Here is a 12,101-nt window from a genome sequence, read left to right on the forward strand (position 1 = left end):
ATTTGTATTTGTACAGAAGGTTCCCAACTTTCAGCGCTGAAACTGTATTTCGCAGCCTGCCAAGTTCGGCAGTTGATATCTAGCGCAACACGTTAATTCCAGCCTGATGAAAGATTAAGTCAAATCTCTTTTTATTGCTAGTTGGCATTTGTATGCGAGTGCTAAGTTGTGGATTAGCTTCCCACGGAAAGAGTTTAGGCTGTGGGAAGGGTTTGAACAGTGGATGTGCTGTCTGTTGTTACTGACGAGATTGTCAAGACTGAACTTTTTAGGTGTAATTTGCTTTACTTTAAATCACCTTTGTAACTATACAAACCTGTATTGTGCAATGTATCTAAGCGTTTGTGGAACGACCAGTTAAATGACTTGTCGATCTGATTAGTCTGATTTAAAGATTAGATATTGAGTAATAAAAATAAAGATAGTTTGACAATGTTTTAGCCTTGATTTTGATTGAAGCATTTAAGAATCTAGATTAGCAATGACATTTTTTACTAGTATGCATCAGTATGGATTCATAATATCAGCCATCGTCTCCGCCACAACAAAGATTTATAAGATTTTGTGCTTTTCTTAGAATACTTTTTTTATTTGTTAATTCGTTTTTCTTTGTAAATTGTTTTAGAGAAAACTCAATGAGAAGAGCTAGTTCTCTTTAATGTAATAAGTTTGCTCTCTTTCAGTGACTTTGTGTTATGTGACATCTGAGAGTGTTGGCAGTCTCAAAGTTGGATTTAATGAGGAAAATGAGGCTCTTATTTGATTATATTATTCCTGCTTGGCCATTTAGTCCTTCGGGCGATTTAGGATTACTGTTACCGCAGACGTCTTGGAGTAAAGATTTGAATTTTTTTTTTTTTTTTGTGCCAACCTGTAACTTCAGTTCTGGGAAAGGAAAAAGACAACTAAATAAAATGAAGGGAAAAAATATGGCATTTATTTTTGCAAAATGATGTTATGTAATCTGCAGATTTTGAATATGCATTCACATCACAAATCATCTATGTAAAAAATGAGTTTTTCCGTTTTCTTTGTTTTAGAAGTTATAGAAGTTTAAATTTACTGTGTATTTTACTCTAAAATTAAAGCTTTATGTATAAATAAGTTATGTTCCAAATTTGAAGTTGATACGAAAAAACAAAACACAACGGAGGTTCCTGTGAGATTTTATTTAGGGCGTTATAAAATATCATTAAATATCATTTGAAAGCTTAGAAGCTCAAGATTCATCCTGTGAAATTTTGAAATCTGACATTTTGTTACAATAGAAATGGTACTTTAAAATCTTTTGGCAGTCTCCTCCCCTTAGTGGGCGGTGCCAGATGTCATATTACAAAAGGCATTACAATCAAAACTTTTTATGATCTTGACAAAAACATCGTTGGAAAGGTCTGAGTCTTAAGATTCCATATTTCGTGGATGATTTTTCGCTAAAAGCAGTATTGGCAGAGAAATGTAGGCATTTGTAACAGAAAAAATGCATTCAAATGCATGTTCAGTGGCATTTGTATGGCATTTTGTGGTAAAACACCCTAAATAAAATCTCACAGGAACCTCTTTTTTTTCATATCAACTTCAAATTTGAAACATAACTTATTTAGACACAAGGCTTTAATTTTAGAGTAAAATATTTATGTAAAATATTTATTTTATATAAAATAAAACAATACAGTAAATTGTCTTTACAGTAAATTTAAACTTCTATAACTTTTGATACTTTGATACAACAATCTGCTGATTGTCTTTAAAAAGAGTCCAACCTTAGGTCTGTTTTCAGAAGCGTTTATGAATTATAACAAATTAAGTTTGGATAGTGCACTTTTATGCCTATGTTTAAAAATTGGGGTTTGACGTTTGAACAGTTAAAGGGATCGTTCATCCAAAAATGAAAGTTATCCAATGATCTACTCATTTTCAAGCCATTTTAGGTGTATATGACTTTCTTCTTTCAGATGAATACATTTGGAGTTATATTAAAAAATGTCCTGGCTCTTCCAAGTTTTACAATGGCAGTGAATGGGTGTCGAGATTTCAAAGTCCAAAAAAGTGCATCCATCCATTATAAAAAGTGCTCCACACAGCTCCGGGGAGTAAATAAAGGCCTTCCGAAGTGAATCAATGCATTTGTGTATGGAAAATATCCATATTTAAAACTTCATAAACCGTAATCTCTAGCTTCGACTAACTGTTGTACCTACGTTCGCGAGAGAGTGGCTAGAGATTACAGCTTATAAAGTTTAAAATATGTATATTTGTCTTACACAAATGCATTAGTTTGCTTCAGAAGGCCTTTATTAAACATCTGGAGTCATTTGGAGCACTTTTTATGATGGATGGATGCACTTTATTGGACTTCAAAATCTCAACACCCATTCACTGGCATTATAAAGCTTGCAAGAGCCAAGACATTTTTTTAATATAACTCAAATTGTATTTATCTGAAAGAACAAAGTCATGTACATCTAGGATGGTTTGAGGGTGAGTAAATCATAAGGTAATTTTCATTACTGGGTATACTCGAAAACATTACGCCTTCGACTGGAAAGTCTTGTCACAATTGGCACTGGCATAACTTTATAGTCTTGTTCCTAATAAACTCATGTGCCTGCTTCAGATACACTTGATTAACGGAAAACTAAATAACCGTCCCGCACTGTTTTATCGAGTTCTTTTGTTACAAGCGTCGATTTGGCGGCGCACCAGTTCAATAGTTCCTTTGCATAAACTTTGAACAAAGAACTAAAGCCTCGCATTCCTTCGGCCGATCCAAAGAATTACTGTCAGAGAAAATAAACCGTTTCGAAAATGGATGATCTTTGCTTCAAGTGTTTTGTGTTTGTGTCTACAGGACTCCAGAGCAATGTCCCAGTGTGGTTTCTCTGCTGTCTGAGAGCTACAATCCCCACGTCCGCTGCGGCGCTGCAATGGCTCTGGGCATCTGCTGTGCTGGCACTGGGAACAAGGTGAGTTTTGATGAATGTTGTATTAGCGCTCATTGGTCTTAGTCGGTTTCATTGAATTTCGTTTGTTCATACTTTTAATTACATTTGTTAATGTTGATATATATAGATCAAATTTCAGCATCATGACAAAAACACGCTTTTAAAAGTTTCAAGTTAAGGGATCTAAAATATGATCATGCAGAATAAGACTTTAATATGTGCTTTTTAAGTATAATAAGCAGCTAATATGCTAATGATGTGCATGCTAATAAGCAACTAGTTAAAATTGTAGTGTTAATTATATGTATATGGTAACAGTTTACAATAATGTCACATTTGTTAACATTTGTTAATGTATTAACTAACATGAACAAACACTGAACAAAACATTTGACACTATTAATCTTTGTTAATGTTAGTTATTGAAAATAGTCTTTCATTGTTTGTTCATTTTAGTTCACAGTGCATTAACTAATGTTAACAAGCACAACTTGTGATTTTTATTAATGCATTAGTAAATGCTGAAAGTAACATTAAGATGAATAAATGCTGTAGATGTATTGTTCATTCTTAGTTCATGTTAACTAATGTGTTACCATTTATATTTATAATTTATACAAATAAATGTTACTGTTTTTGTATATGTAGAAATTAAACTAGATTTATAAATGTTGCTAATTTTTATTTGAGTTATTTTTGTGCAAATTGGACATGCACTATAAAGCTGTTAAGAAAAATTAATTGTTTAAATGCAGTTTTACAGAAAATCATGTTTATCTCCCTATGCGATATATAATGGCACGTAGTTGAGATTTGTTGTTTATTATATATTACTTTATGTGAGCATACTGTATACAGGTAAAGTCAGAGGTTATGTACTTTATATACTTTTAATATTGCTGAGCAATAATATGTGACCCTGGACCACAAAATCAGTGATAAGGGTCACTTTTTTTAAAAAATTGAGATTTGTACATCATCTGAAAGCTGAATAAATACATATTCCATTGATGTGTGGTTTGAGATAGGACAATATTTATCCGAAATACAACTATTTTAAAAATCTGGAATCTAAGGGGGTGGAAAAAAAAAAAAATCACAATATTGAGGAAAATCACCTTTAAAGTTGTCTAAAAGTTCTTAGTAATGCATATTACTAATCAAACATTTACGTTTTGATATTTACGGTAGGAAATTTACGGGAATATCTTCATGGAACATGATCTTTACTTAATGTGCTGATGATTTTTGGCATAAGAAAATCAAAAATCGATTGTGGTCCATGGTCACACATAGTTTACATTTTTTGACAAGATTTTTTTTTTTTTTTTTTTTTTTTTTTCTTCAATCATTGTCATTGCATTTGCAGCCATTTAGGTCACAGTCTGAAGCACTTGTATGACTCCTAAAGGTTAGACAGCTGAAATTGCATTTTGCAAATTCCTTACCCTGTTCTTATTAATGGGATATAATGGAAAAAGTTTGTTAAACTGTCTTTTTGTATGTGCTTTATCAAACAAAACAACTGCTGTATTGCAGTGTTTTTCAGTATGCATTAAAATATTAAATAAATACAAAATACAAAAAAAAAAAAGCCACAATATAAAATAGAATTTATTTTTCTTAAAATAATTATAACATATTTAAGATAATCTATTTAATATATAATTAAACATAATAATATAATAAATAATTAGAGGCCTATGAAATCCATTTTACTTTTTCCAAAATTCGTTTTTATTTTTTTTCTGGATTCCGTTTTTTCCATTTTAATTTTTCTGGATTCATTTTTTTTTTTTTTTTAAATAGTTAAATTAGATCTTACTAATCAAAATGCATAATTAATAAATTATGAAACATATACAATTTAACATAAGTTTATTAAAAGTTGAACATGTTTAGGGCCCTATGAAATGTTACATTTTTTTTCTTAAATTCCACGTTTTCCTTTTAAATTTTTCTGGATTCCGTTTTTTTCCATTTTAATTCAAAATATTGAGAAAACCTCCTTTAAAATGGTCCAAATGAAGTTCTTAGCAATGCATATTACTATTCAAAAATTACATTTTGATATATTTATGGTAGAAAATGTACAGAATATCTTCATGAAACATGATCTTTATGATTTTTGCCATTTTAAAAAAAAAAAAAAAAAAAAAAAAAAAAAAAAAAAAAACGATAATTTTGACCCAAAGAATATATTGTTGAGTATTACTACAAATTCACCCTTGCTACTTAAGACTGGTTTTGTGGTCCATGGTCACATATAGTTTACATTTTTCGACAAATATATTTTTCAATCATTGTCATTGCATATGCAGCCATTTTATTCACTGTCTGAAGCCCTTGTATGACTCCTAAAGGTTAGACAGCTGAAATATTATTACATTAGTCTGTAAGACAGCTGAGCAGGAACTGCCGGGTCCCAAGAGGGATGTTTGAACTGTCTTGCAATGATTCTGAGTGATGTTATTGGCTCTTCTGCATGCTCAGGTTGGTCCTGCGACTAATTGCATTATCAGTGGAAGAGTCACAGATGGCACATTTACCACTCGACTGGAGATGAGATTAAAAACGATACTTTGGACAATGTCCTAGCCGTTTACCACTTGACTCCCTCACTGGCTGAGCTGGAAAAGTGGAATATGAAGGTTTTGACTGGTTAACTTATGAGAACTCTAATCCAAATCCCTCTCAGGTGCCCAAATAGAGTCATGGGTGGTTTTTTGGCAATGCTGGGAAACGGGACTGGCCTACAAGCCAAGATCTCCCACACTTTCAGTTCGGTCTGGCCTTTTAAATGGGTCACAAACTCAGCTTCGGGTGCAAAATGTGCACACCTGGTTGTTTTACGGCAATATAGTTGCTTTGGTCCTTTTTCGGCTCCATCTGTTAAACAAACTCTTGCTTATTTTGAATGAATCGTTCCAAGCTTCTGCTGACCCAATCGCTGAAATATGTATAATGATGAGATACTGTATGTTGTGTAATATTGCTGTAGCTTTTAGGCATCCATGAGGCTATTTTGGGCTCTTCGGAGCTGTTTTAATACGTAACAGCTTGATCAAATGTGAGACTAATCAAACCAAACTGACCGATTCTGAGAGGGAAAAAATGATGGAAAGGTCATTCGAGGTCTTTCTTTTTCAATGGCTTGCGAGTTGGTAAATTAACTTGGCTGCTTCCTTCCTTAAGTCCCAAAGTCTCAGATACTTGGGAATCTGATAAATTTGCGGTTTAGCTGTGTCAGGATGTGCTTCTGTTTTTCCATAATCATAACTCATTTGCTTCCATTGATTTCCTTCAACAGGAAGCAATCAATCTCCTGGAGCCCATGACCAATGACCCGGTCAATTACGTAAGACAGGGCGCTCTGATCGCCTCGGCTTTGATCATGATCCAGCAGACGGAGGTCACCTGTCCAAAGGTAAGGGAAATGGGTGATTTTGGGTGGTTGGGGTTAAATATTTGCCATTTCTTAAATGGAAGCATCACTGATAATGCACTGAAATACTGTATTTTTCAGTCCTTGCCTGACCGCAATTCACTGTTTAATATACGTTCCACGTAAATGGATGTACATTAGCTTAGAGGAAGTTTTTGTGGGCTTGAGAGACTACACAGACCGAAAATGAACAATAGTCTGTCATTGGACTGTTTATTATAGATTCTAGTACGCACCTAAAGTCGTAAATATTCACCTCGTGTAATATCAGACTTCGTCTAGTCAGTTCCACGCTGTGGTTGTGTAGTCACGGTACATTTGCTTGTTTCTTGGGGTGATTTTCCTTCAGTTTTACCACATGATTATTACTGGGCTGCGAATTTTATGGCCACATGAAAGCGAAATTGATTTGAAATCCCTGTTTTATGGTGTAATAAAAGGCTCGAGTTGTAATAATGGCAATCATTTGTTAAATATCCCTTCCGGGCAGGCTTTAATTCATGCTAGCCACATGTTTTATGAGCCTGGCCTTCGGATTTGGGAAGAGAAGGCAGATCATGAATGTCAGACTTCATTTAACTGTATCTTTGCCTTTGAACCAGAATCTAAATGTTTCTTCAATATTTCAGAGTGGGAAATAAGTATTTTGAGACACACATCCATGTTGATATTGTCAGATACCTTTGATATTTGTTGTAAATGCAGCACACGACCAGAAACATTTTAAGTAAAGTCACATGATAGGTATTTCTGGTGTGTTGTTTCCTGTTCTCGTTCATCGTTTAATTTAAAACCGCAGTTGTCATATATCCCAGATCAGATGTACATCAGCTCATTCTCTCCACAGGTGAACCAGTTTCGACAGCTCTACTCAAAAGTGATCAATGACAAGCACGATGATGTGATGGCCAAATTTGGGGCCATCCTGGCTCAGGGCATCCTGGATGCAGGTCAGTATCAGATGTGAATATTTAAGGTTTCTGGACAGGCTTCCATGTGCTTTTTATTTCATTGCATTGCATTGCATTCTTTTTTAAAAATTGTTTTTATTTAGTTAGTTTATTTGCATTTTGCAAATTCCTTACCTTATTCTTATTTATGGCATATGTCGGAAAAAATGCGTAGTAGAATTTGTTCTTTTTATTTGTGCTTTATCAAACAAAAAACTGCTGTATTACAGTGTTTTTCAGCTTGCATTAAAATATAAAATAAATACAAAGTACTAAAAAAAAAAAGCCACAATTTAAAAAAGAGGAACTTATCTTAAAATAATTTAAATTAAAATAATTCAAAATACTTAATATAATCTTTTTCTTTTATTACTTTTGGTTTGGGGCTTAAGTTAACCACTTTAGTTCTCTTAAGTCGTCTCTTAAATATATGTGGAAATATTAGAGGACTATGAAATCCATTTTATTTGTTCCAAAATTCTGTTAAATTTTTTTTTTTTTTTCCCCAAATTCTGATTTTTCCAATTGAATTTTTTGAAAATTATGAAACTTGTACAATTTAACATCAGTTCATGAAAAGTTTAACATGTTTGGGGCCCTTTGAAATTCCGCATTTTCCATTTAAATTTTTCTGGACTTTTTTTTTTTTTTTTTTTTAATAGTTAAATTAGATTTTCTTAATCAAAAAGCAAATATAATTAATTAAACTTATAAAACGTATACAATTTAACATCAGTTTATTGAAAGTTTAACATGTTTAGGGCCCTATGGAATTCTGTGTTTTCCATTTAAATTTTTCTGGAACTGTTTTTTCTTTTTTTTTAATAGTTAAATTAGATTTTTATTAATCAAAAAGTTTATTAGTTTATTAAAGTTTATTAAAAGTTTAACATGTTTAGGGCCCTATGAAATGTTTTTTTTGCCCTCACCTTCTGTTTTATTGTTACCAAATTTTAAGCATGTCTAATTATTTAAATGCATAAAAAACATGATTTATTAAAGTTTATTTTTACAATATTTACATTTTTCTGGTTATCAAATGAAGGCATAAGATATGAATTCAAGTTGTCTAAGTGTTAAGTTACCATTCAAATTAAAACACGAAAAAAAATATTGTGTGATTATTCCTTAATAAAATAAAGTTTTAACAATTTTAGTAGTAGTAGTAGTATGTACATTCAACTAAACAATAGTAATAAATGTCTTCAAGCTTTTATTTTGATGGGTTGCCATGAATGCAACTGATAGTTTATCTCAAAAGAAACTGCAAAATGCCCATGAAGAAACTTCAGAGCAGTTCTGGAGATGTTGTTCATGTACTTATGTCCTTATTTAGCAAGACGGCAGACACTGAAATCACCGCGACGCCACGCCTACTTTGTGTGTAGTAAACAAAACTCTGCATCTGTGTACATAGACGGAGACGACAAAAACATAAACAGTTCATATTTAAATAGTCTTTTTGCTTAATATTGAGAGATACAAATCCATATAGTGGTTTGATTTAAGTGTAATAACCTACTTTTGATTAATTCATCCAAACTTTGACAAATTCCATGACATTCCGCATTATAAATAAGTAAAGAAAGTAAGTTCCATTTTTATGACTGGATTCCGCGACTCCGTCCGCGTTTTCCTCATCGCGGAAATCATAGGGCTCTAAAATATAATGATCTTGTCAATTTCACATTTTTTGCTCACTGGCTTAATGTGCTTCATAGAGTCTTATCTCCAGTAACTGAATGTTTGGGTGTTTTTCTCTAAATGCGAGGGTGAAAACAAACCTTTTGTATGCATGTCAGGGCAGGTGAGTCCATTTAAGGCTTTGCGCTAAAATGCGATAGGATCGTGACAAGAATGTGGCATGCAAAACACGATTGCACCACATCTTCATGCCACTACATGCAAATATCACTCAGTCCCAGGGGTTCTTTCCTATTAATATTGAAAGAACATATCGACCTTCAAAATGCTCTTGCCCCCAGCTTTCCAAATATCAGCTTGTGTGCAAACCCAGTGCAGGTATCACAAAGAATAATTCACATGGAGTGTTGTTTTTGCCCACGGTGATTGAATTTAGGACATGTTGGGGAGGTGTTGCATCCTAATTACTATTACAGTTGGGTGACAGTTCTTAATATGGGGGATTTCAAGGTTTCCGTCCAACACATGCAGACTGATCTTTGCTACAACTAATTAAATAGCTGCTGTCTTACCATTGTGGCTCCAAAATTTAAACCTAGCGTGCTACCCTCATGTCTATAGCATATAATGGCGGCTTAACCAATATAAACTACATAGCCAGCAACTCCATGAGGTACACAAATTGTGCACATGACGGAAAGCACACAGGAGGAGCTCTCATTTGATTTTGTTAGTATGTTGCTAGGCTAATGCTGTTGTATTTCATTAAGCATAAAAATACACAGCACGTAGAAATGTTGGAGTTTGATATTAGCATGTTTTTAAGTTAATGTGAGTCATCCTGAGCAAAAGTACACAGCATATAGAAATATATAAGTTTGACAGCTAACTTCACAATAATAAAAAAAATATATATATTGTATTAATAATTATTATTATTAAACTCCAACATTTGTGCAATTTCTAAGCTAACATTGTAATACTCCAATAAGCATAAAAATAGTAATTACAAATATTGGAGTTTGGTATTAGCATGTTTTTAAGCTACCGTGACAATTATCCAATGAGCAAACTAATAAATAAAAATACACTGCACACAGAAATACTCAAGTTTTACATTAGCATGTTGCTAAGCTAACATTACAGTAATAAAAATAAAAATAGAAATTGCACAAATGTCAGAGTTTGATGTTAGCTTTTTGTTAAACTAATTTTGTAATGCTCCAATAAGCATAAAAATAGCCCATAGAAATATTGGAGTTTGATATTAGCATGTTTTAGGCTACCATGACAATTATCCAATGAACAAAAAATACATTGCACACAGTAATATTTAAGTTTGACATTAGCACGTTGCTAAACTAACGTCACAAGAATCAAAATAAAAATACAGATTGCACAAATGTTTAAGTTTGATGTTAGATTTTTGCTAAGCTAACACTAATATTCTAATAAGCATGAAAATAAGCACGCATAAATATTGGAATTTGATATCAGCATCTTTTTAAGCTACCATGACAATTATCTAATGAGCAAAAAATACACTGAACAGAAATATTAGTTTGACATTAGCATGTTGCTAAGCAAACGTCACAATCAAAATAAAGAAAAGACAAATTGTACAAACGTTGGAGTTTGATGTAGGATTTTGTTAACATTTGTATTCCAATAAGCATAAAAATAACATGTACGAATATTGGAGTTTGATATTAACATGTAGCTAAGACACAATAATGGGTGCCACAAACAAATATTGACTTTTTAAATATTTTTATTGATAGTTTTTGGTGTTGTATTAATGATTACATTAATGAGTAATTTTGTTGCTTTAGAATGTAGTCAAACAAAGGTATACATATTGTAAGTATGCTGCTTAATATTTGAAACAGTCTATGTCAAGGACATGCCTATGATGCCTTAAATCCAGTGAGATGCCTACACGGGCAGCATTTTAAGTAGTACATGCACTAGTAACAGCTGTGGACCACTGAAAGCTCTTGAGGCTAATTGAAAATTGCAAGGTCTGTTGAAATTACGACAAAGTCTTTATTAATCTGACTTGATTCATGGCCTGCTTTGGCAGAGAGTTTGAACTCTTGACTTATTGGTTGTCACAAATGTCATAACATGTTTTAAGTCACTGCAGTCAAAATAAACAACTCAGGCCATAATTTCCCTACGCAGTTACAGTAGATGCCAACAGGAAACTTTCATCTGATTATTTAATGGGCTGTGACAGAAGTATGAAGAAATATTTTCTGCGATACCTTTCATTCTCAGCCAAATCGATCCTCTAAACTGATGATACAGTATCTCTCCCCATTCATCATTTTTAAATGTACATTGTAATGGACATCCCCACACCTCCTTCCGGCCTGGCATTCATCCCTCACTCCTGTTATTGTCTGCTCATCAGGCAGTTTGAGGGTGGAGGAGTCTTTGGCCTTGACCTTCACATCATCTTCTATTAATATCCCAATCTTGTATCAGCTCCATGGGCTGTACGCCTCGACAGGAAAGGACGTGTGAAAGCTGCATTTGTTAATTAAGATACCACCAGTGCACACCTACACCATCCTCCTTTCAGCATTAAATGTGTACCCTTTATATTACCGAATCAAAGAGTAGTCCTGCTTAGCCAGACCTTTAAATATAAGCATAAAGTTTGGTCCACAATGTCACTTAAGATCCACAATGTCACTTAACTTTTTCATAGTTCCTAGAACTATTAGCAGAAGTACCTGCTTTTGGCATGTTTGCACTGTAGGAACCAGGAACGTGTTTGGTTCTAGGAACTCCATTTTGGGGATCTAAATTAGCTCTTACTTCAGAGTAGGGTCTAAAACAGTTCAGTAGGAACTACCAGTGATGCAAGTGTACGCTGATTGGCCAAAAGCATATGAAACACCGGCTACTCGGCATTTTTAAAAAACAATGTAATTTTAAAGAACATGGAAAACAGTGATAACGGCTTTTAGCTACCTGTTGTCTTCAGCGAGGTGTTCTTTTCTCAGCCTCGATGATATGTAACACTGAAAGTTGACATTGGAGATTTAGATCACGTAAATCAGGGGTGCCCAAACTCGGTCCTGGAGGGCCGGTGTCCTGCAGAGTTCATCT

The 12,101-nt window shown here is 33.4% G+C and overlaps 1 protein-coding gene across 1 annotated transcript in view; it reads left to right on the plus strand.

The window, feature by feature from the left end:
* Window positions 1-12,101, plus strand: part of psmd1 (proteasome 26S subunit, non-ATPase 1) — a 45,717-nt gene that overhangs the window by 29,574 nt on the left and 4,042 nt on the right. Inside the window, exons 17-19 of the mRNA XM_051094823.1 lie at window positions 2,849-2,963; window positions 6,253-6,369; window positions 7,235-7,337. Coding sequence (XP_050950780.1) covers window positions 2,849-2,963; window positions 6,253-6,369; window positions 7,235-7,337 — 335 coding nt within the window. The remainder of the gene's footprint in view (window positions 1-2,848; window positions 2,964-6,252; window positions 6,370-7,234; window positions 7,338-12,101) is intronic.

The sequence above is a fragment of the Labeo rohita genome, chromosome 22 (assembly GCF_022985175.1).
Source record: "Labeo rohita strain BAU-BD-2019 chromosome 22, IGBB_LRoh.1.0, whole genome shotgun sequence".
Classification (NCBI taxonomy): Eukaryota; Metazoa; Chordata; class Actinopteri; order Cypriniformes; family Cyprinidae; genus Labeo; species Labeo rohita.